A 26,898-nucleotide genomic window follows, 5' to 3' on the forward strand; every position below is an offset into this window, starting at 1 on the left:
ACGGACAGATAAGTCCCAATGTGGTGGCGCTCCATCCTGCTGAAATATGAATTGTTGTGCTTCTTGTTCGAGCTGAGGGAACAGCCAATTCTCTAACATCTCCAGATACAGTAGCACCTTCGAAGAAAAGGGGACCAAAAACTTTATTGGCTGAAATGGCACAGAAAACGTTCACCTTAGGCGAGTCACGTTCATACTGAGTTGTTTCCCGCGGATTCTCAGTGCCCCATATACAGACATTGTGACGGCCGACTTTCCCGTTAGTGTGGAAAGTTGCTTCATCACTAAACACAATCTTTGAAACGAAACATTCATCTGTTTCCATTTGAGCAAGGATAAAATCACAGAAATCGATTCTTTTAATCTTATCAGCTGCAGACAGTGCTTGAACTAATTTCAGACGATAAGGTTTCATAACTAACCTTTTTCGTAGGACTCTCCATACAGTCGATTGTGGAATTTGCAACTCTCTGCTAGCTATGCGAGTCGATTTTCCTGGGCTGCGAACAAATGCTTGCTGGATGCGTGCTACATTTTCCTCACTCGTTCTCGGCCGTCCAGAACTTTTCCCTTTGCACAAACACCCATTCTCTGTAAATTGTTTACACCAACGTTTAATACACCACCTATCAGGAGGTTTAACACCATACTGCGTTCGAAATGCACGCCGAACAACTGTCGTCGATTCACTTCTGCCGTACTCAATGACACAAAAAGCTTTCTGTTGAGCGGTCGCCATCTTAGCATCAACTGACGCTGACGCCTAGTCAACAGCGCCTCAAGCGAACAAATGTACAACTAAATGAAACTTTATAGCTCCCTTAATTCGCCGACAGATAGTGCTTAGCTCTGCCTTTTGTCGTTGCAGAGTTTTAAATTCCTAAAGTTGTGGTATTCTTTTTGAATCACCCTCTAGATAAAGGTTATTTACAAATACAGGTATACGAGGGGAATTCAAAAAGTAGAGGCACATTTGTGAAAAGCTGTACTTACTCTGACGACAGAAAACTGAAACATATTAATAGTAAGACTTATTAAAAACTTTCAGTGTTCGGCTCCACAAATTTAAATTATATGTAAAGTTTTACTCCAGTGCGTGGGAAATAAACATCCCAGGTTGGGATGCATAAACTAAAACCAGAGGAGGGGATGGTCTGATGCAGAGGGGAGGAAATCCCACCCCATCCCCCCCCCCCTGCAAATCGCACACTGGTCCTGGCTGATGAGTTTCTGCCAGTTCTGATCAGTTTTTGGAACATGTATTATGTACGAGTATAATGACTTTTCTGGAGACTAGAAATCTACTCTGTAGGAATCAGCATGGATTTCGAAAAAGACGGTCGTGTGAAACCCAGCTCGCGCTATTCGTCCACGAGACTCAGAGGGCCGTAGACACGGGTTCCCATGTAGATGCCATGTTTCTTGACTTCCACAAGGCGTTCGATACAGTTCCCCACAGTCGTTTAATGAACAGAGTAAGAGCATATGGACTATCAGATCAATTGTGTGATTGGATTGAGGAGTTCCTAGATAATAGAACGCAGCATGTCATTCTCAATGGAGAGAAGTCTTCCGAAGTAAGAGTCATTTCAGGTGTGCTGCAGGGGAGTGTCGTAGGACTGTTGCTGTTCACAATATACATAAATGACCTTGTGCATGACATCGGAAGTTCACTGAGGCTTTTTGCGGATGATGCTGTGGTGCATCGAGAGGTTGTAACAATGGAAAATTGTACTGAAATGCAGGAGGATCTGCAGCGAATTGACGCATGGTGCAGGGAATGGCAATTGAATCTCAATGTAGGCAAGTGTAATGTGCTGCGAATACATAGAAAGATAGATCCTTTATCAGTTAGCTACAAAATAGCATGTCAGCAACTGGAAGCAGTTAATTCCATAAGTTATCTGGGAGTACGCATTAGGAGTGATTTAAAATGGAATGATCATATAAAGTTGATCGTCGGTAAAGCTGATGCAAGACTGAGATTCATTGGAAGAATCCTAAGGAAATGCAATCCGAAAACAAAGGAAGTAGGTTACAGTACGCTTGTTCGCCCACTGCTCGAATACTGCTCAGCAGTGTGGGATACATACCAGATAGGGTTGACAGAAGAGATAGAGAAGATCCAACGGAGAGCAGCGCGCTTCGTTACAGGATCATTTAGTAATCGCGAAAGCGTTACGGAGATGATAGATAAACTCCAGTGGAAGACTCTGCAGGAGAGACGCTCAGTAGCTCGGTACCGGCTTTTTTTAAAGTTTCGAGACCATACCTTCACCGAAGAGTCAAGCAGTATATTGCTCCCTCCTATGTATATCTCGCGAAGAGACCGTGAGGATAAAATTAGAGAGATTAGAGCCCACACAGAAGCATACAGACAATCCTTCTTTCCACGAACAATACGAGATTGGAATAGAAGGGAGAACCGATAGAGATACTCAAGGTACCCTCCGCCACACACCGTCAGGTGGCTTGCGGACTATGGATGTAGATGTAGATGTAGATGTACACGATTGCAGAACAATCACTGAAAGCAGTTACTTCCTTAAAATATCTACGAGTAGACATACAGAGCAATTTAAAGTGGAACGACCACATATAATGAATCACAGGAAAGGCAGATGCCAGACTGAGAGTATTGGAAAAATCTACATCTACATATCTACATCTACATACATACTCCGCAATCCACCATACGGTGCGTGGCGGAGGGTACCTCGTACCACAACTAGCGTCTTCTCTGACTGTTCCACTCCCAAACAGAACGAGGGAAAAATGACTGCCTACATGCCTCTGTACAAGCCCTAATCTCTCTTATCTTATCTTTGTGGTCTTTCCGCGAAATATAAGTTGGCGGCAGTAAAACTGTACTGCAGTCAGCCTCAAATACTGGTTCTCTAAATTTCCTCAGTAGCGATTCACGAAAAGAGCGCCTCCTTTCCTCCAGAGACTCCCACCCGAGTTCCTGAAGCATTTCCGTAACACTCGCGTGATGATCAAACCTACCACTAACAAATCTAGCAGTCCGCCTCTGAATTGCTTCTATGTCCTCCCTCAATCCGACCTGATAGGGATCCCAAACGATCGAGCAGTACTCGAGAATAGGTCGTATTAGTGTTTTATAAGCGGTCTCCTTTACAGATGAACCACATCTTCCCAAATTTCTACCGACGAACCGAAGACGACTATCCGCCTTCCCCACAACTGCCATTACATGCTTGTCCCACTTCATATCGCTCTGCAATGTTACGCCCAAATATTTAATCGACGTGACTGTGTCAAGAGCTACACTACTAATGGTGTATTCAAACATTACGGGATTCTTTTTCCTATTCATCTCCATTAACTTACATTTATCTATATTTAGAGTTAGCTGCCATTCTTTACACCAATCACAAATCCTGTCCAAGTCCTCTTGTATCCTCCTACAGCCACTCAGCGACGACACCTTCCCGTACACCACAGCATCATCAGCAAACAGCCGCACATTGCTATCCACCCTATCCAAAAGATCATTTATGTAGATAGAAAACAACAGCGGACCTACCACACTTCCCTGGGGCACTCCAGATGATACCCTCACCTCCGATGAACACTCACCATCGAGGACAACGTACTGGGTTCTTTTACTTAAGAAGTCATCCTCAGGAAATGTAGTCAATGACAAAGGAAGTAGCTCAGAAAGTTCTCGCTCGACCACTACTTGGATGTAGCTCGTTAGTATGGGATTCTCAGGGTCATGCAGAAGATCCAAAGAAGAGCAGGCCATTTTGTTACACATTCATGTAGGAAATACAAACGTGTGGCAGATATGACCAACCAATTCCAGCGGTAGACGCTGCAAGAGAGCGTATGTTCCTACAAGAATCAACAAATACACTCCTGGAAATGGAAAAAAGAACACATTGACACCGGTGTGTCAGACCCACCATACTTGCTCCGGACACTGCGAGAGGGCTGTACAAGCAATGATCACACGCACGGCACAGCGGACACACCAGGAACCGCGGTGTTGGCCGTCGAATGGCGCTAGCTGCGCAGCATTTGTGCACCGCCGCCGTCAGTGTCAGCCAGTTTGCCGTGGCATACGGAGCTCCATCGCAGTCTTTAACACTGGTAGCATGCCGCGACAGCGTGGACGTGAACCGTATGTGCAGTTGACGGACTTTGAGCGAGGGCGTATAGTGGGCATGCGGGAGGCCGGGTGGACGTACCGCCGAATTGCTCAACACGTGGGGCGTGAGGTCTCCACAGTACATCGATGTTGTCGCCAGTGGTCGGCGGAAGGTGCACGTGCCCGTCGACCTGGGACCGGACCGCAGCGACGCACGGATGCACGCCAAGACCGTAGGATCCTACGCAGTGCCGTAGGGGACCGCATCGCCACTTCCCAGCAAATTAGGGACACTGTTGCTCCTGGGGTATCGGCGAGGACCATTCGCAACCGTCTCCATGAAGCTGGGCTACGGTCCCGCACACCGTTAGGCCGTCTTCCGCTCACGCCCCAACATCGTGCAGCCCGTCTCCAGTGGTGTCGCGACAGGCGTGAATGGAGGGACGAATGGAGACGTGTCGTCTTCAGCGATGAGAGTCGCTTCTGCCTTGGTGCCAATGATGGTCGTATGCGTGTTTGGCGCCGTGCAGGTGAGCGCCACAATCAGGACTGCATACGACCGAGGCACACAGGGCCAACACCCGGCATCATGGTGTGGGGAGCGATCTCCTACACTGGCCGTACACCACTGGTGATCGTCGAGGGGACACTGAATAGTGCACGGTACATCCAAACCGTCATCGAACCCATCGTTCTACCATTCCTAGACCGGCAAGGGAACTTGTTGTTCCAACAGGACAATGCACGTCCGCATGTATCCCGTGCCACCCAACGTTCTCTAGAAGATGTAAGTCAACTACCCTGGCCAGCAAGATCTCCGGATCTGTCCCCCATTGAGCATGTTTGGGACTGGATGAAGCGTCGTCTCACGCGGTCTGCACGTCCAGCACGAACGCTGGTCCAACTGAGGCGCCAGGTGGAAATGGCATGGCAAGCCGTTCCACAGGACTACATCGAGCATCTCTACGATCGTCTCCATGGGAGAATAGCACCCTGCATTGCTGCGAAAGGTCGATATACAGTGTACTAGTGCCGACATTGTGCATGCTCTGTTGCCTGTGTCTATGTGCCTGTGGTTCTGTCAGTGTGATCATGTGATGTATCTGACCCCAGGAATGTGTCAATAAAGTTTCCCTTTCCTGGGGCAATGAATTCACGGTGTTCTTATTTCAATTTCCAGGAGTGTATGTTGCTCCCTCATACGTATATCCTGCAAAGGCACCATAGAGAGTTTCGAGCCTGCACTGATGGTTACCAGCAATTGGTCTTCCAGCCAACTGTTTGTGACTAGAACAGGAAAGGGGGGGGGGGAGTGGTAGTGGTTCAGAAGAGCTAGGTGGCTTACTGAGTACAGACATAGATGTAGGTGTACTCACCTTGAGGACAGGCAGCGCCCTAGCAGTGCTGTGGGGGCGGCGGGCAACCACAGTCACGTTCACATTCCTCAAGGCGCACGACCTGTGAACAGAGCAAGGAGAGCGCCCTGTAGTGCCAGACAGTGTAATGTGCCACACCGAGACTCCCTTAGTTTACCACTCAGTATAGTCTTCAATAATCGATATCGGACCACATGTATGTTTTGTTGTTTGATGTATGCGTATGAAAAACGCCATTTCATTTATAAACATCGTTATTTTGGTATTATAGCACACCTGATGTCATTTGAAATTGCTTTAAAAATTACACACTACTGATGCTGTTTTATGGCATATTTCATAATGTAATAAGAAAGCAAACAAATTAAATGTAAAATAGCGCTCAAGGTATTTGCAGTTAGTATGAAATTTAATTTTGATGGAAGCAGTTATAAGAGTTGAGGGGCATGAAAGGGAAGGAGTGGTTGGGAAGCGAGTGAGACAGGGTTGTAGCCTATCCCCGATGTTATTCAGTCTGTACATTGAGTAAGCAGTAAAGGAAACAAAAGAAAAATTCGGAGTAGGTATTAAAATCCATGGAGAAGAAGTGAAAACTTTGAGGTTCGCCGATGACGTTGTAATTCTGTCAGAGACAGCAAAGGACTTGGAAGAGCAGTTGAACAGAATGGACAGTGTCTTGAAGGGAGGATATAAGATACATCAACAAAAGCAAAACGAGGATAATGGAATGTATTCGAATTAAGTCAGGTGATGCTGTGGGAATTAGATTAGGAAATGAGACACTTTAAAGTAGTAAAGGAGTTTTGATATTTGGGGAACAAAATATCTGATGATGGTCGAAGCAGAGAGGATATAAAATGTAGACTGGCAATGGCAAGGAAAGCTTTTCTGAAGAAGAGAAATTTCTTAACATCGAGTATAGATTTAAGTGTCAGGAACTCATTTCTGAAAGTATTTGTATGGAGTGTAGCCATGTATGGAAGTGAAACATGGACGATAAATAGTTTGGACAAGAAGAGAATAGAAGCTTTCGAAATGTGGTGCTACAGAAGAATGCTGAAGATTAGATGGGTAGATCACATAACTAATCAGGAGGTATTGAATAGGATTGGGGAGAAGAGAAGTTTGTGGCACAACTTGACTAGAAGAAGGGATCGGTTGGTAGGACATGTTCTGAGGCATCAAGGGATCACCAATTTAGTATTGGAGGGCAGCGTGGAGGGTAAAAAGTCGTAGAGGGAGACCAAGAGATGAATACACTAAGCAGATTCAGAAGGATGTAGGTTGCTGTAGGTACTGGGAGAGGAGGAAGCTTGCACAGGATAGAGTAGCATGGAGAGCTGCATCAAACCAGTCTCCGGACTGAAGACAACAACAACAACAACAACAACAACAATTGTTTAAAAAACATATTTGTGAAAATTGCATAAAAAGCCAAACTATGGAAAATTTTGGTTGTGTCGATTTGTTTTCTGTAATAATGAGTTGACGTTTGGGTCCACCTTTTGGCACTATACAGTTATTAAGAATGAACTCGGAAACTGCGTTTATGGTCCTGCATGAGCTCAAATGAAAATTTGTGCCTGACCAGGTATCGAACTCAGATTTCGCGCTTGTTATGGGCGGTCATGTTCACCACTTAGGCTATCCGAGGATGCTTCGAGGAATGGCCCAAATCTCTATCTGCCTTGGTGTCTTAGCGGAAGTGGCTACGGTGACCGCCTGCGACACGTGGGAAATCCAGATTTGAATCCTGGTCTGGCACAACTTTTCATTTGATCTTAAGTATAAAAAATCTGATGCGGAAACAGAATAGCAGTTCATTCGTATTTGTACAGTTGTTCGTCGTCAATACAGTGTCTCAGAAACTTCACTTCAATACAAAATTATTGTTTTTCTGTAATATCCAAACATGTTTCACCACTGTTGTGTCATTCTCAAGGGGGGTTTTTCCTTTATTTTTCTGAAATACGTTCTTAAGGATTGTGTTCATGTTAGGAAACATGTTACATCGGATGTTATTGTTATTTAGTAGTTCTCCATACCAAAGCTTAACAACATATTTAACCGATATCCATATGTCAGTCTAACTACACAAAAACAACAAAAACACGTGTCACACAAATACAAACAAGGGACAGCTCAGGACATACCAAATACAGCAGTGGTAAGACCAAAAATGGGCATATTCATACGTTTAATGGTTGGGCTACAAACAAGAATTCAGTCAGAGATATCTTTACATCCCTTATGTTTGCGCATCACACTGTGTACTGATTTAGACCTGTAACTGATTTCAGTTGGCAGCCATAGAACACACACAACGTAAAACAAAGGGTAAAGTACATATGTTATGTAAATAACTACAAAAATCGGATGTAAAATATTTCTCAACAAGAACATAATTTGTATATATGTATTTCAGAAAAAAATAAAAGAAAAAAACATACTGAGGATACCACAACTGTGGTGAAACATGTTTGCATAGTAAAGCAAAACAACAACTGTTTCCTTGTGGAAAGACAGACCCAACCTCAATTCATCACTACCTTTTGTAAACATGGGAGCTGAGCTCAAAATTCCAGTGTGATTTCTCCTGTATTTCTAAAAATATACTATTCTATTCAAAGTTTTGTAAATCCACCAATCTGTAATTGTAAGTTTAATTTTGTGAATATTTCAGTGATATTCATCTTTTACTTTTGCAGTTCTTGCAGCAGCCGTCTTTATCGATAAAATTATTGGATATGTATTCCATCTGTTATGCTAACAATTATTTTTTATATAAGACCAAACGTGTTTCAGCATCTTTGTGCTCAGTACTATGTGAACACATTTTAATGTAATGACAACCTACATAAATAAAAATGTTAATGTTTGTTAGTTCAAACTCTTATATCTTTGAAAGGTATTCAAGGATTGCTTCAAAAGTTGGACACTATGTTGTATTTGAATAAAAAGCTGGTTTTTATACACATATTGGAGTGGTATTATATAAATAGGCAAATAATAGTTGTAGGGGAAATCTGTATAGAAATGTAAGTGTTCATTTGTTCAAAATCGTAAACCTCCATATGTTGTTCTGAGATTGCTTCAAAATTTTGATACAAATATTGCATGCAAATATGCATGTGTTTTTATATACCTACTTGCAATATATAAATAAATATAATATATAAATAAATATGTCACATATAAAGAGGAAACACTGCCACAAAAAAATTAAAAAAATACAGTTCTTTGCATATTGGACAGACTTGATATACAGTAATTTCAATAATAGGTTGTAATGACTATTGTTATCTATGCAGCAGCCGTCTCCCATGCTGAGTCCATCATGGTTTTTTTTCCACCTTTCAGAGATGTATTATTTTTTTTTTTTGTCATCAGTCTACTGACTGGTTTGATGCGGCCCGCCACGAATTCCTTTCCTGTGCTAAACTCTTCATCTCAGAGTTGCACCTGCAACCTACATCCTCAATTATTTGCTTGACGTATTCCAATCTCTGTCTTCCTCTACAGTTTTTACCCTCTACAGCTCCCTCTAGTACCATGGAAGTTATTCCCTCATGTCTTAGCAGATGTCCTATCATCCTGTCACTTCTCCTTATCAGTGTTTTCCACATATTCCTTTCCTCTCCGATTCTGCGTAGAACCTCCTCATTCCTTACCTTATCAGTCCACCTAATTTTCAACATTCGTCTATAGCACCACATCTCAAATGCTTCGATTCTCTTCTGTTCCGGTTTTCCCACAGTCCATGTTTCACTACCATACAATGCTGTACTCCAGACGTACATCCTCAGAAAGTTCTTCCTCAAATTAAGACCGGTTTTTGATATTAGTAGACTTCTCTTGGCCAGAAATGCCTTTTTTGCCATAGCGAGTTTGCTTTTGATGTCCTCCTTGCTCCATCCGTCATTGGTTATTTTACTGCCTAGGTAGCAGAATTCCTTAACTTCAATGACTTCGTGACCATCAATCCTGATGTTAAGTTTCTCACTGTTCTCATTTCTACTACTTCTCATTACCTTCGTCTTTCTCCGGTTTACTCTCAAACCATACTGTGTACTCATTAGACTGTTCATTCCGTTCAGCAGATCATTTAATTCTTCTTCACTTTCACCCAGGATGTTATCTTTTCTAAAAGGCATTCTTTAAGATCCTTGCATTCTGAAATTTTACAGCATGCTGTACAATTTCTCTTGGTCTGCCACCCCCTCGGTGACTGCCTCGTGTTTTCACATGTCAAAAAACCAGTACTCTGTATCTGGCCCTTACTTGCCTGACTCATGGCTTTCAGCAGAAACATTTTTACTGTCTGCACACCATGCTCCCCTTCGCTCCTTTTGTTTGTTCTCATAGCCAGTTTTCTGTCCAGAGTTTACAGAAAAACAATGGAAGGACCCATCACCATACAGAGCTAGAGAAAAGATAGCTACTTATACCTGCAATCACTGGTAATAGATTTAATTGCATGCATACTTTCACACAGTGTTAATAATTTGAATGAATGAATCCTGATTTCAATTATGGTTTGATATTAGAGATATGGAGCAATCTTGGAAAAAGTATACCACAATAATCCCAAGACATTTCACAGCATTCTGTACTAGATACAGTAGAGGAAGAGTTTGGAGATGATGATTGCTTGGTTCAAATGGTTCTGAGCACTATGGGACTTAACTTCTGAGGTCATCAGTCCTCTAGAACTTAGAACTACTTAAAACTAACTAACCTAAGGACATCACACACATCCATGCCCGAGCCAGGATTCGAACCTGCGACCATAGCGGTCGCGCGGTTCCAGACTGTAGCGCCTAGAACCGCTCGGCCACACCGGCCGGCGATGATTGTTTGCATCAGAATGACAGTGCACACTGTCATAAAACATCACCTGTGAGGTAGGCATCAATAGCCGAGTAGTCAGCATGGCAGAATGCCAATTGAAGAACCCGGTTGGATTGGAGATTTTTCTCCACTCAGGGACGGGGTGTTGTCTTCATCATCGTTTCCTACCCCTCGACATGCAAGTCGCCGAAGTGGCGTCAACTAAAAAGACTTGTACTAGGCGACGGGTCTGCCCGACAGGAGGCACTAGCCACACGAAATTTCATTTTTCATCTGTGGGGCAATGCTTTGTGGGCAATGAGATTGCTGAAATGGACTGGCCTGACAGAGTCCTGACCTGAACCCAATGGTACACGTTTGGCACGAGTCAGAATGTCAACCTCACCCCATGACCACCAGCGGCGTACGGTGGTCCAACATAATGCCACCCCAAAACAGCAGGGAACCTCCACCTTGCTGAACTCGCTGGACAGTGTCTAAGGCGTTCAGCCTGACCGGGTTGCCTCCAAACACGTCTCCGACGATCGTCTGGTTAAAGGCATACGTGACATTCATCGGTGAAGGCAATGTGATGCCAATCCTGAGCAGTCCATTTCACATGTTGTTGGTCCCATCTGTACCGCATTGCACGGTGTTGTGGTTGCGAAGATGGACCTCGCCGTGGACGTCGGGAGTGAAGTTGCACATCATTCAGGCTACTGCGCACAGTTAGTGTCGTAACACGACGCCCAGTGGCTGTACGAAAGGCATCATTCAACGTGGTGGCGTTGCTGTCAGGTTTCCTCCGAGCCATAATGGGTAGGTAGCGGTCATCCACTGCAGTAGTGGCCCTTGGGCGGTCTGAGCGTAGCATGTCTTCCACAGATCCTGTCTCTGTCTCGTCCATGTCCAAACAACATTGCTTTGGTTCACTCTGAGACGCCTGGACACTTCCCTCGTTGAGAGTCCTTCCTGGCACAAAGTAACAATGTGGACGCGACGAACCGCGGTATTGACCGTCTAGGCATGGTTGAATTACAGACAACACGAGCCGTGTACCTCCTTGCCATTGTTAAACCTCTGCATAAAAAAGGGGATACATCTGATATCAACAACTACCGCCCAATCTCTCTTCTGACTGCCTTATCCAAAATTCTTGAAAAAGGAATGTCTTATAGAGTAGCTTCACACCTTTACAAAAATAAATTTTTTACAAAATGTCAGTTTGGTTTCGATAAAGGTTTTTCAACGGACAATGCTGTATATACCTTCACTAATGAAATATTAAATGCTCTGAGTAACCGGAAGTCACCCTTTGGGATTTTTTGTGATCTCTCAAAGGCTTTTGATTGTGTAAATCATGCAATACTTCTAGATAAGCTCAAGTACTGTGGTATGAATGGGACAGCTCTCAAATGGTTTAAATCATACCTAACTGGAAGAGTGCAGAAAGTTGAAGTAAGCAGTTCACATGCAAAAAGCTGGTGCTTTCTCAAACTGGGAAACAATCAAGAATGGGGTGCTGCAAGGTTCGGTCTTGGGTCCTCTGCTGTTTTTAATATATATTTATGACTTGCCATTCTATATTCACGAAGATGCAAAGCTGGTACTTTTTGCCGATGATACAAGGATAACTATCACACCCAACAGACAAGAATTAACTGGTGAAATTGTAAACGACGATTTTCAGAAAATCATTAAGTGGTTCTCTGCAAATGGGCTCTCATTAAACCTTGACAAAACCAGTATATACAGTTCCACACAGTAAATGGTATAATATTAATAAATATAGACTTCGATCAGAAATCGGTAGCTAAGGTAGAATATTCAAAATTTCTAGGTGTATGCATTGATGAGGGGTTGAAATGGAAAAAACACACTGAAGATCTGCTGAAACGTTTGAGTTCAGTTACTTATACTATAAGGGTCATTGCAAATTTTGGCGATATACATCTCAATAAATTAGCTTACCACACCTATTTTCATTCTCTACTTTAGTATGGCATCATATTCTGGGGTAACTCATCATTGGATAAAAGAGAGTTCATTGCACAAAAGCGTGTAATCAGAATAATTGCTGGAGCTCATCCAAGATCATCCTGCAGACACTTATTTAAAGAGCTAGGGATCTTCACTGTAGCCTCACAATATATGTATATATTCACTTATGAAATTTGTTATTAACAATCCGAACGAATTCAATAGTAATAGCAGTGTACATGGCTACAATACTAGGAGAAAGTATGATCTTCGCTACCCAAGGTTAAAGGAAATTAAAAGAATTTCTTAAAGGCAACTCCTTCACTCATTAGATGAATTTTTGGATGTAGTAAATGGGTAGTTTCCCCAAACTCCACAAAAAAATTAAAAGTATTAAGTGTCATGTAATATTTTGTGTAATGTAATATCTTGTATAAACAACTTTTATTAACCTGTCACGTTGCACATCATTAGGAAGTGTCATATTCATGATCTATGGAACAAGTACTAATCTAATCTAATCTAATCTTCCTGGTGGGATGACTGGAACTGATTGGCTGCCGGACCCCCTTCGTCTAACAGCCGCTGCTCAGGCATGACTGTTTACATCTTTGGATGGGTTTAGTAACATATCTGAACAGTCAAAGGGACTGTGTATGTATACAATATCCAGAGTCAACGTCTGTCTTCAGCAGGTCTGAGAACAGGGGTGATGCAATTTTTTTTTATATGTGTGTTTTTATCAAATAGCTAACCTAGTGCACAACCAACCAGTCTTGTTTGCAGGCTGAGTATCTAATGGCTTCGAGGGAAAACAAAAATGTAGTTTTTAGTATTTCAAATAAATATTGACCAAATTGAAAATGCTGTCATATTTACTCATTAAGACGTTCCATAAAGTTTAACCCAATAACGCAAATATTACAGTTATAAACTGTGTACACGTCTTGAGTAAGTCACAGTGCGCGGATGGCCAGACTGTAATCACCGAGTATATGAGAATGAGAGCGCATAGCAAGTTTCAACAAACTTTACCCATAATTTCAAACTTTTACGAAACCTATTCTCGCTGGTAACCCCCACCCCTAAAATGATTCAAGGGAAAACATGTATCACTTACTATATATTTTTTCTTCTTGCAGTAGTACTTCAGTTATCAGGCATGGCGTTTCAATTTATTACTTCTTTACTACTTACTATATTTGTAACAAGTTTTTCAGACAGTCTCCACATACACCACTAAATGTATCTGCGAAACTCTATCATTATATGTAAGAGGTGTGATTGGAAAGTTTTAAGAGTGCATCTGCTACTGCTTACTGGTTTGGCGGGCAGGTACACGGAGGGTGGGGAGTGAGTCATTGCCTAGTCCTTGAACGCCATCTGCCAGGTAAAGTGTGTTTCCTTTATTCAGTTCGTTGTAGCAGCTGGTTGAGAGCGGGTCTGCTAGGACTTGTTGCTGGATTCTGTCTGTGTGAAATCTTGTTTTAAAAACAGGAAATCAGCTTCTGTGACTTACAGACTATTAAAAACAACTTTTGGAGATAACTGTATGAGCCATTCAAATGCTTTTGTCTGGTTCAACAGACTTCAAAATGGCTGCCAATCATTTGAAGATGAACCACAGTCCGGCGGTCCTTCCACCTGAAAAACGAATGAAAATGTTGTGAAACTTCGCAACTTAGTGCACTCTGATCGTAAGTGCCACTCAGCGACGCTCTGGAGCACATCGGTTCCATGTTACCGCAAGACATCAAAAAGCTCTTCCATGCATGTCTCACCACGAGCTATTTCACGTGGAATGGTGATTTCTACGAACAGCTGGAAGGCGTCGCCATGGGTAGTCCTCTCAGTCCAGTGGTGGCCAACTTCTTCATGGAACAATTCGAAGCACAGGCACTGGACTCGGCGACTTGCAAACCTAAGGTGTGGTACAGGTACGTCGATGATACTTTCGTGGTGTGGAGCCATGGTGAAGAACAGCTCGGTGACTTCCTAAGGCACTTGAACAGCCTCCATGCCAACATAACATTTACCATGAAAGTAGAAAAAGACAAGAAACTGCCATTTCTAGATGTGCTGGTCACAAGGGACGGCGAAAACCTAGGACACAGCGTGTATCGAAAACAGACACACACGGACCGATAGCTGCACAAACCGTCAAACCACCACCCGAGCCAGAAAAGAGGCACGATTAGTACGCTCGTAACGAGAGCAGGACGAATATGTGAGCCGCAACACCTCAAACGAGAAATGCAACACCTGGAAACTGTTCTGAGGAGCAATGGGTACTCCACAAATTACATTAGAAGTGTAACAGAGCCAAACACTCGGCGAAGTAAGGAACCAGAAGAAGAAATGTCGGGTACTGCCTTTCTGCCATACATTCCCAGAGTGACGGACAGAATCGGCCGTATATTGCGCAAACATGGCGTAAGGACGATTTTCAAACCGACAAGGAAGATCAAAGAGTGTCTTAGATCGGCAAAGGAGAAAAGAGACCCACTTGCAATGTCGGGAATATACCGTATACCATGTACATGCGGAAAAGTTTATGTCGGAATGACTGGACGATCCATTAACACCAGGATCAAAGAGCATAAGCGACATTGCAGGTTGGGGCAGGTGGAGAAATCGGCCGTGGCAGAGCACGCACTGAATGAGACCGACCACGTAATAAAATTCGCCGACACGGAAGTTCTGGCTGTAGAGAAGTACTATTACACGCGCTTGTTTAGAGAAGCTGTAGAAATACAAAAACACGCGAACAGTTTCAACAAGAAAGAGGAAAGCCTTAAGGTAAACGGATCCTGGCTTCCCGTACTGCAGCGAACGACCGTCGCAGGTAGCAAGAGGAGAACCGCACCGGAAATGACCGCGGAGAAGCCCTCGGACGTTGGCGCGCCAGGTACATATAGTCTGCGGCCGCGAGCTCGGCTCCCCCCCATTCCGAGTTAGTCAGCGGTGGCGAGCGGGTGCGTGTTGTCGGGCGCTCTGCAACTGCCGCGTGAAGAGTAAGAGAGGGCGGTTCTGTGGTGAGTGCGCGCGTCTCGGCAATATTGTCGTGTTGCTCCAAAGCAAATTGTCGTGAAGAGACGCCGCACTCGCCATGGGTAAAGGGAAACGCGGGAAGCGCAACTCACCCGCTAAGATGCTAACTCGCGCAGACTTTCTCCGGTCGGACGGCAGCGAGCGCAGCGTCTCTTCAGACCGACGCAGCTGCTCCGTAGCACCGTCTACCCGCGCAGAAGAAGAGTTGGTAGCACCATCATCTTGTCGACCCACCGCCCAAGTTCTCCCTGTGTGCATACGCTACACGGGTCGAGACTGGGTGGAGACATACGACGAGGTGGCAATGGAGCTGCGCTACCAACCAAAAGTGCAGATGTTGGACAATGACGCCGCACTGTCCATCCAGCCACGATCGCAGGAGGATCGAAAGATTCTCTGCGATAGGCTGAAACCGTACCTCACGGAGCCAACCACTACATACAAGAAGAAACCGCTGCGGAAAGTCCTACTAAGGGGGCTACCATGGGTCATGACGACCGACGCGGTGCGTAAAGCCCTGTTGCACCATAACTATGATGCCATAGTTAAGCTGCACAACAGGACGAACAAGGAGAGGCCGCCACTGTTCATCCTAGCTGTCGAGTCACATCAAGTTGACTCCAGCCAAGAAGGCAGCAAAGACGTCGGAATCTGCGGGTTAACAACCCTGGCAGGTTTCGACGTAACGATCGAGCCACTTCCGCCTGACCTCGACACGAAACCTCAGTGTTTCAAGTGTCAGAGGGAGGGTCACGTGGCAAAGCACTGCCGCTTCGAAGCAAAGTGTGCCAAATGCGGTGGCGGTCACGACACCCGCGAGTGCACTTTGTGTAGAGACGACAAGCCAACATGTGCTCGCTGTGGCGGCGACCATGTTGCCAGCTGGCGAGGATGCCGGGCATTTACCGTCCACACAGAAGACTGCCGCAACGAGAAGCAGACGGCCACGAAGAAACGGAGGAGAAGGAGGCGGAAGCGCGCCAGCGCTGAAGCCCAAGAGCTGACGAACAAAGCAGCAGCGCCCCGCCACAACGCTCGGCCGGCCCCTCCACCCACCAGTGGCAGAGGTGGACGGGGAGGCCCTTCGCGCGAGCAGGAGGGACGCCTATCCGCACGTAGCAGCGGAGAGAGCAACATCGACGCGTGGATGGAGGAAGCAGAGTCACGCTTCAGGATGGCCCTCCACGCGGAGATGGAAGCTGCCTGCCTCCTGCTAAGGGAAGCATGGGCTCTCCACACGCAACGTGACGTGCCGACGGCACATAGCAGCGCGTCCGCGGCCACGCAAACGGAAGATAACACCGAGAGGCCGACGACGCATAGCAGCGCATCCGCGGCCACACAAACAGAGGACACCACCAAGAAGAAGATGGTGATCAACCGCGCCAGCCAGACCACAGACGGCGCATCAACCATCCCCGCGGAAATCTGCGTGCGTGTCGAAGAGGGCACCCAGACGTCGTCCAAGCGGTACAAGCGCCATCGAGGCGCCCAAACCGAGACGGCGGATGCGGAGTCCATCGGCACGCAAACCGAAATGGCAGCTATGGAGCCCACTAGGTCTCCATGGAAGTTGCATAAGATCACAACGAGCAGCAAACCTCTCATTCCGAGACCTCCCTCTCCAGAGGTAGAAGACCTCGGAATACGACGAATACTAGGCGACGCACAAGAACGTGGCCCCAGCACAACGCCGGCCGTGCCACTGAGACGACCTCCATACTCGAGGGAGTACGAGTATATCAAGCAATGGAAACCTAGATAGGTTCAACCAAATGAAGGCAGAAGGTTGCAAACAACCAGCAGCTCCAGCCGGGTTTTGCAGGTTTTCCTTAGGCTGTAAGGTGAATACCGGAGCTGTCCCCAAAAGTTCCTGCAAATAAATTCCCAACTGGGAGAAAAAAATCCCTCCACTTACCCCAGACCAAAAAATAAACAGAGCCCCAACAGAATTACATAAGCTAAGGCTAAATAGAGCTGGTAGCTCTGCAGTAGCCCGCCCACCACCTCTCAGGTGTGGGAATGAAACAGTAAAAAAAAAAAAAAAAAAAAAAAAAAAAAAAAAAAAAAAAAAAAAAGCTCGGCTCCAGTTCACCACCGGCAATGGAGGGTGAAGCTTTGACAATGCCAGCCACTCGTGCTGGCGAAACGTCAGAAAAATCATTAGATGAACGTCGGCCGAAGAACCCGAGACAGAAGCCAATAGGCAGTTTGTCAACTTAATTTAAGTTTCTATGCAGTTCAGTCAATTTTAACTGAGGATCTGAGTATGCGTCGAGTGTCTGTAAAATTCATTCCAAAAGCGTTGTCAAGTGACCAGAGATAATACCGACTTGAAGTGCGCCAAGAACTGATTAATTGGACTAAAAATGACCCAGATTTGTTAAATAGGGTAATTACAGATGACGAATTGTGGGTATATGGAAAGTGCAGTCTTCGCAGTAGAAGACTCCAAGTTCATCACGACCGAAAGCACAGGGCACACAATACATATGGGCCCCTACAACGAACTCGTGACGTCATACTAGTCGCCTTGTCCGCCATACTTCGCGAACGCTCAGCTCCGTGCAGGGTCCATGGGAAATCAATATGTCAAAGAAAAGTCTCAACTTTGTTGTGTGCTTTCCATAGTTTGCATGCATTTAGACGACCAGTTAAGAATGTAACACTCGCCAGTAACAGTAAGTCACTCGCAGCCAGAGATGGCTGCTGGCGCTCGTAAGTGTGATGTGCTCCGATGTACACGCCACGGCCGGCCGTTGTGGCCGAGAGGTTCTAGGCGCTTCAGTCTGGAACCACGCGACCGCTACAGTCGCAGGTTCGAATCCTGCCTCAGGCATGGATATGTGTGATGTGCTTAGGTTAGTTAGGTTTAAATAGTTCTAAGTCTAGGGGACTGATGACTTCAGATGTTAAGTCCTGTAGTGCTCAGAGCCATTTCAACCGTTTGTACACGCCACGGCCTGTCTTTCTAGTGGACCTTGGTGTACAAGATATGACTTAATAAACATTGAGATATATCAAAACTAGCTTTTGTTGAAAAGGGAGAGCAAATAACCAAGACTTATTCATCCAGTGTTTTATAACGAGAACAGTTACCAGCTTCCAATAAAATTTGAACATAATTTCAAATCTTTTGTAATTTTTTTTTTTTACTCACACGCTTAAAGTCAAATGTGTAACACATTAACTCGCTTGTAAAGTAACCAGAAGTCTGAAGCTGTTTTATATATGTGAGGTCGATTCTTTAAAGACTCGATGGTTTATTGGTCTAAGGTTAACATGGGACACAGAACGTGTACAGAGAAGAGCAGCACGAATGTGCAAAGATTTGTTTAAATTATAGGGCACCTTCACGGAGGTGCTGGAAGAACTCAACTGGTGCCACACCTGCACGGACCGTTAAGACAAGACCAGACTGATTACACAGCACACAGAGGCGTTTGTCATTTATCCCAGACTACATACTTCAACCAATGGGAAGCAGCCCTTACATGTGCTCCATGGTAAGTACCCTCTGCGATCCACTTCACAATAATTTGCGGAGTTTGGATGTAAATGTAGTGCACAGCCTGTATTTACCGAGTACAGCGTTCCAAAACAAGTCTGACAAATTCTACATGTCTTTTCTTTGAAGAGTATTAGTCGACATTCGCAGACCAGCTGCCCCTGCAACTAAACATGACGGTTCTTTCCTGTCGGAGACTTCCACAACACAGCGGCCTGCGAAATTCTGTTTGACATTTCCCCGTAGCTGTTGGGATCGGCTCGGTGAGTCAGCGGAGCAGTCGCCTTCTCTGGCAGTCTGTCTTCAGGCAGACTAGGGAGCTCGAGGACAAACGTACAGTGTGCGTTTGGTGTCTGAAATTTTTGGTAACACTTTTGGAAATCAGCGACCTTGTAAGCTATATGATATTAGCCAAAAAAGAGTCTGGATGACGATCTACATCTACATCGATACTCTGCAAATCACCATGCAGCTTTAAACATAGTATTATGGTACCTCTTAATGGGTAAATATGACACCATGCAGCTCGATAGAACGAAATTGCAATGAAATGAACACCCTTAGCTGCTTACAGGCGTTGACATACGTCAACGGGGACAGATGAAAATTTGTGCCCCGACCGGGACTCGAATCCGGGATCTCCTGCTTACATGGCAGACGCTCTATCCATATTTTTTTTTTTTTATCGTTGTGTTTGGTCGTTGCGGACGTCGCAAGTCATCCTGTTCAAGTTCGGTGGTTGATCCTTCCACTCAGTTTTTTATTACAGAGGCCAACCGGCTCTCTGACCGAACACGCTGAGCTACCGTGCCGGCAGCCATCTGAGCCACCGAGGGCACGGAGGATAGCGCGACTGCAGGGGTTTATCACTGCCACGCCTCCCGCGAAACCCACATTCTCAACATATTGTCCCGCAGCTAAGGGTGTTCATTTCATTGTAATTTCATTCTAACGAGCTGCATGGTCACCGATGGTATCCGTTCTTTCGGACATGTCCGAAAGAACAGATACCATCTTAGTATATACACTCCTGGAAATGGAAAAAAGAACACAGTGACACCGGTGTGTCAGACCCACCATACTTGCTCCGGACACTGCGAGAGGGCTGTACAAGCAATGATCACACGCACGGCACAGCGGACACACCAGGAACCGCGGTGTTGGCCGTCGAATGGCGCTAGCTGCGCAGCATTTGTGCACCGCCGCCGTCAGTGTCAGCCAGTTTGCCGTGGCATACGGAGCTCCATCGCAGTCTTTAGCACTGGTAGCATGCCGCGACAGCGTGGACGTGAACCGTATGTGCAGTTGACGGACTTTGAGCGAGGGCGTATAGTGGGCATGCGGGAGGCCGGGTGGACGTACCGCCGAATTGCTCAACACGTGGGGCGTGAGGTCTCCACAGTACATCGATGTTGTCGCCAGTGGTCGGCGGAAGGTGCACGTGCCCGTCGACCTGGGACCGGACCGCAGCGACGCACGGATGCACGCCAAGACCGTAGGATCCTACGCAGTGCCGTAGGGGACCGCACCGCCACTTCCCAGCAAATTAGGGACACTGTTGCTCCTGGGGTATCGGCGAGGACCATTCGCAACCGTCTCCATGAAGCTGGGCTACGGTCCCGCACACCGTTAGGCCGTCTTCCGCTCACGCCCCAACATCGTGCAGCCCGCCTCCAGTGGTGTCGCGACAGGCGTGAATGGAGGGACGAATGGAGACGTGTCGTCTTCAGCGATGAGAGTCGCTTCTGCCTTGGTGCCAATGATGGTCGTATGCGTGTTTGGCGCCGTGCAGGTGAGCGCCACAATCAGGACTGCATACGACCGAGGCACACAGGGCCAACACCCGGCATCATGGTGTGGGGAGCGATCTCCTACACTGGCCGTACACCACTGGTGATCGTCGAGGGGACACTGAATAGTGCACGGTACATCCAAACCGTCATCGAACCCATCGTTCTACCATTCCTAGACCGGCAAGGGAACTTGCTATTCCAACAGGACACTGCACGTCCGCATGTATCCCGTGCCACCCAACGTGCTCTACCCTGGCCAGCAAGATCTCCGGATCTGTCCCCCATTGAGCATGTTTGGGACTGGATGAAGCGTCGTCTCACGCGGTCTGCACGTCCAGCACGAACGCTGGTCCAACTGAGGCGCCAGGTGGAAATGGCATGGCAAGCCGTTCCACAGGACTACATCCAGCATCTCTACGATCGTCTCCATGGGAGAATAGCAGCCTGCATTGCTGCGAAAGGTGGATATACACTGTACTAGTACCGACATTGTGCATGCTCTGTTGCCTGTGTCTATGTGCCTGTGGTTCTGTCACTGTGATCATGTGATGTATCTGACCCCAGGAATGTGTCAATAAAGTTTCCCCTTCCTGGGACAATGAATTCACGGTGTTCTTATTTCAATTTCCAGGAGTGTATATATAGTTAAGGCTCACCGGCCACTTGACCATCTTCTTCTTCTGTGCGAATGCACAAACAGTGCCCGAACTCTTACGGGAATCGGCAACGCGCCGCGAGTAATGAGTATAATGGGCAGGGGCACTACGAATGTAGTGCGGGACCATATGTTGAGAATGAGAGTTTCGTGGGAGGCGTGTCATAGATAAATCCCTGCAGTCGCGCTATCCTCCGTGCCCTCGGTGGCTCAGATGGATAGAGCGTCTGCTATGTAATCAGGAGATCCCGGGTTCGAGTCCCGGTCTGAACACACATTTTCATCTGTCCCCGTTGACGTATGTCAACGCCTGTAAGCAGCTTGTAATTTCACATTTTAGTGCCAGTCAGAGGGTTCATCGAACCACCTTCACAATTCTCTATTATTCCAACCTCGTACAGCGCGCGAAAGAACGAACACCTATATCTTTCCGTACGAGCTCTGTTTTCCCTAATTTTATCGTGGTGATCGTTTCTCCCTATGTAGGTCGGTGTCAACAAAATATTTTCGCATTCGGAAAGTTGGTGATTGGAATTTCGTGACAACATTCCGTCGCAACGAAAAACGCCTTCCTTCTAATGATGTCCAGCCCAAATCCTGTATCATTTCTGTGACACTCTCTCCCATATTTCGCGACAATACAAAACTTGCTGCCTTTGTTTGAACTTTTTCGATGTACTCCGTCAGTCCTATCTGTTAGAATCCCACACGGCACAGCAGTATTCTAAAAGAGGACGGACAAGTGAATTGTAGGCTGTCTCCTCAGTAGATTTGTTACATTTTCTAAGTGTCCTGCCAATAAAACGCAGTCTTTGGTCAGCCTTCCCCACAACGTATTCTGTGCGTTCTTTCCAATTTAAGTGGTTCGTAATTGTAATTCCTAGGTATTCGGTTGAATTTACGGCTCTTAGATTAGGCTGCTTTACAGTGTAACCGAAGTTTAACGAGTTCCTTTTAGCACTCATGTGGATGACCTCGCACTATTCATTATTCAGGGTCAACTGCCACTTTTCGCACCATTCAGATATCTTTTCTAAATCGTTTTGCAGTTTGTTTTGATCTTCTGATGACTTTGTTAGTCTAAAACGACAGCATCATCTGCAAACCTATGACAGCTGCTCAGATTGTCTCCCAAATCTGTTCATGTAGATAAGGAACAGCGAAAAGCCTGTAACACTACCTTGGGGAACGCCTCCACAACACTGCAGACACAGTCTGCTTCATCTGATGAAATTTTCCATAGTTTTTCGACATAGTTGTACCTCCGGTTCCGAAATTACACACTGAATCTCAGCTTGAGTTCTGCAAGTGTTTGTGGCTTGTTGGCGTGCACAGACACAATATTTCAAACCCTTCCCCACGTCCCGCATAGAAGGAAATTACATGGTATGAGATCACAAGATCTGGGTTGCCAATTCACGTCAGCCTCTGCGAAATCACCCAGCCAGGGAACATTCTTCTTTCAGAATTTGTTGCAATGTGGTTCTGGGAATATCTAATTGTTGTGAACGTCAGCGAATAGGTTTCACCGGACTCACACCTACCTTATCACTCTTAATGTTGATGTTTTCCACAGAACAACCAACACGATGAAACCCCGAGGGTTTAATGTCCACAAGGGAACCGATTTTCTCGAATTTCGCAATCAGTCTCACCACGGTCGACTTATTCGATTCACTACGATGATCAGGCACCCAACAGGGTTTGCAGAGAGTCACTGCGCGACATTCACCACATTTGCTTTCACTATGACAATACACTGTTTCGTCGTGAAGCGCTCCATTACGAACCACAGAGGAAACAGATGAAAATCTTGCAACATTCAGTGCTGCCAACTTACCACAGGTGGTGGGCATTTCAAAAGTTGTTTTCTTTGTGGGACACCTTTCACAAAAGCTCCAAACATGAAAAGCTTTTAAACAGCCGTATGTCACACCCTGTGCTTTTATTATAACTAACCGTACCAAAACCGTTTTCCAACGCCCCTTAACGTTCTTGTGCTTTCAAGCTGCCACAAAGTGATGCAGTTGTTGTTCCCATTGTTTATTTTGTGAAAGTGGAAATTCACTAGCTGCTTCTACACAAGTGGCTGTCTCGCAGAACATACACTCCTGGAAATTGAAATAAGAACACCGTGAATTCATTGTCCCAGGAAGGGGAAACTTTATTGACACATTCCTGGGGTCAGATACATCACATGATCACACTGACAGAACCACAGGCACATAGACACAGGCAACAGAGCATGCACAATGTCGGCACTAGTACAGTGTATATCCACCTTTCGCAGCAATGCAGGCTGCTATTCTCCCATGGAGACGATCGTAGAGATGCTGGGTGTAGTCCTGTGGAACGGCTTGCCATGCCATTTCCACCTGGCGCCTCAGTTGGACCAGCGTTCGTGCTGGACGTGCAGACCGCGTGAGACGACGCTTCATCCAGTCCCAAACATGCTCAATGGGGGACAGATCCGGAGATCTTGCCGGCCAGGGTAGTTGACTTACACCTTCTAGAGCACGTTGGGTGGCACGGGATACATGCGGACGTGCATTGTCCTGTTGGAACAGCAAGTTCCCTTGCCGGTCTAGGAATGGTAGAACGATGGGTTCGATGACGGTTTGGATGTACCGTGCACTATTCAGTGTCCCCTCGACGATCACCAGTGGTGTACGGCCAGTGTAGGAGATCGCTCCCCACACCATGATGCCGGGTGTTGGCCCTGTGTGCCTCGGTCGTATGCAGTCCTGATTGTGGCGCTCACCTGCACGGCGCCAAACACGCATACGACCATCATTGGCACCAAGGCAGAAGCGACTCTCATCGCTGAAGACGACACGTCTCCATTCGTCCCTCCATTCACGCCTGTCGCGACACCACTGGAGGCGGGCTGCACGATGTTGGGGCGTGAGCGGAAGACGGCCTAACGGTGTGCGGGACCGTAGCCCAGCTTCATGGAGACGGTTGCGAATGGTCCTCGCCGATACCCCAGGAGCAACAGTGTCCCTAATTTGCTGGGAAGTGGCGGTGCGGTCCCCTACGGCACTGCGTAGGATTCTACGGTCTTGGCGTGCATCCGTGCGTCGCTGCGGTCCGGTCCCAGGTCGACGGGCACGTGCACCTTCCGCCGACCACTGGCGACAACATCGATGTACTGTGGAGACCTCACGCCCCACGTGTTGAGCAATTCGGCGGTACGTCCACCCGGCCTCCCGCATGCCCACTATACGCCGTCGCTCAAAGTCCGTCAACTGCACATACGGTTCACGTCCATGCTGTCGCGGCATGCTACCAGTGTTAAAGACTGCGATGGAGCTCCGTATGCCACGGCAAACTGGCTGACACTGACGGCGGCGGTGCACAAATGCTGCGCAGCTAGCGCCATTCGACGGCCAACACCGCGGTTCCTGGTGTGTCCGCTGTGCCGTGCGTGTGATCATTGCTTGTACAGCCCTCTCGCAGTGTCCGGAGCAAGTATGGTGGGTCTGACACACCGGTGTCAATGTGTTCTTTTTTCCATTTCCAGGAGTGTATGTGCTCTATGAGTTTGCTACGAGGGTGAGTCAAATGAAAACCTTAAATTTGTAATAACAAATCGAAATTTCGCGCCTTTATCCTGTACGTTGGGAAGCGTGCTGCAGACAGCATGCAGAATGGCCTGTAGGTGGCAGCATAGTGCAGATGCACACATACCGTCGCAGTATCAGTATAAAGATGGCCGCCCCACTTGCGACTTGCACCAGGAAAGAACAGCGTTCTGTTGTTCGGTTTTCGCGTAGTAAAGGTGTGAAACCTATTGAAATTCATCGACGAATGAAGGTTCAGTACGGTGGTGCATATTTGTCACAGCAGCAAATGGTGTGACTTCAGTGGAAGATGCTCCTCGTCCAGGTCAGGCACAACGAGTTGTGACTCCACAGAACATTGCAGCAGCTGAAGCCACAGTGAAGGAAAACCGCCGATTGACACTGAATGACATTGCAGCATGTTTACAGATTAGTCACAGGTCAGCACACCACACTGTGCATGTTGTGCTCCAGTTTCACAAAGTGTCTACAAGATGGGTGCCTCGGCAGCTGACTCCTGAAATGAGAGAACGACGTGTCGGTGCTTGTGAAGAACTTCTTCGGCGCTTTGAAAGAGAAAATGATGGCTTCCTTGCAAGAATTGTTACTGGGGACGAAACCTGGGTCCACTTACACCAACCGGAAACGAAAAGAGCGAGCAAGGAATGGCGCCAGTCCTCATCATCAAAACCAAAGAAGTTTCGAACAGAATCATCAGCAGGGAAAGTTATGCTGACTCTCTTTTGGGACGAAAAAGGCGTCATTTTTGATCATTACATGCCTAGAGGGACCACTGCCACCAGTGCATCATACACGGATCTCCTAAAAAATCGGTCGCAGGTTCGAATCCTGCCTCGGGCATGGATGTTTGTGATGTCCTTAGGTTAGTTAGGTTTAACTAGTTCTAAGTTCTAGGGGACTAATGACCTCAGCAGTTGAGTCCCATAGTGCTCAGAGCCATTTGAACCATTTTTCCTAAAAAATCATCTGCGGCCTGCAATCAAATCAAAGCGACATGGATTGCTGTCAGCAGGTGTCCTTTTGCAACATGACAATGCAAGGCCCCACACTGCCCGTACAACAGTTGCAACAATCACAGACCTGCATTCTGAGTGTCTTCCTCATCCACCATACTCACCAGACCTTGTCCCAAGTGATTTCCATACGTTTGGACCACTCAAAGACGCAATGTGAGGACAGAAGAGGTACGCCACGCGGTGCATGAGTGGTTGCGTGGAGTACCAAAAGAATTTTCTTCTAAAGGAATTTATGCACTTTGTAAGCGCTGAAGGACTTGCAATGAGAGTGGGGGAGATTATGTTGAAAAGTGATAACAATAAAAAAACCTAAAAACATATTTAAGGTTTTCATTTGACTCACCCTCGTACTTCAACTAACAAAGCGAAAGCAGATTGCCAAAAGAACAGCGCTACCAACTCCAAAAATCAGGAAAATGTTCTCCCTGATAACAGTTTCACGCTGAAACAGTTGAAACAATAGTCGGATTTGAACGCGAGACCTTTCGTACGACGATCTCACTTTCTACTAACTCACCCACGCGACATCTGCTAAACTATCTCTTACAGACACGCTTTTCTATGCTCCGTAGGTATGGTGTCACTTTTAGTTACCCTTTACGCGTGTTCTATTGGACGACATCACATAGGACGAACTAAATGGGTGTTTTGATTGATACTCTATCGGCATACAACGTTTGGTACCGATTTGAGTCTTGACATCTGGAGGTTTGGGTGTAAGAACAAGTATGAAATATGCCAAAGAACAATGTCAAAATGTACCAAGATTACGGTGAATATGTCATACGTACGTATGGATTCATGTACCTTATCCGTAAGACAATGCGAAACTGAATCATTACCGAGCGAGGTGGCGCAGTGGTTAGCACACTGGACTCGCATTCGGGAGGACGACGGTTCAATCCCGCGTCCGGCCATCCTGATTTAGGTTTTCCGTGATTTCCCTAAATCGCTCCAGGCAAATGCCGGGATGGTTCCTCTGAAAGGGCAC

General features: G+C 46.4%; 1 protein-coding gene across 1 annotated transcript in view; it reads right to left on the reverse strand.

Annotated features, from left to right (window-relative positions):
- LOC126213467 (skin secretory protein xP2-like) overlaps positions 1-26,898 on the reverse strand; it is a 276,687-nt gene that overhangs the window by 236,622 nt on the left and 13,167 nt on the right. The window contains exon 2 of the mRNA XM_049941246.1: positions 5,491-5,572. Coding sequence (XP_049797203.1) covers positions 5,491-5,572 — 82 coding nt within the window. The remainder of the gene's footprint in view (positions 1-5,490; positions 5,573-26,898) is intronic.

This window comes from Schistocerca nitens, chromosome 11 (assembly GCF_023898315.1).
Source record: "Schistocerca nitens isolate TAMUIC-IGC-003100 chromosome 11, iqSchNite1.1, whole genome shotgun sequence".
In the NCBI taxonomy this organism is placed as follows: domain Eukaryota; kingdom Metazoa; phylum Arthropoda; class Insecta; order Orthoptera; family Acrididae; genus Schistocerca; species Schistocerca nitens.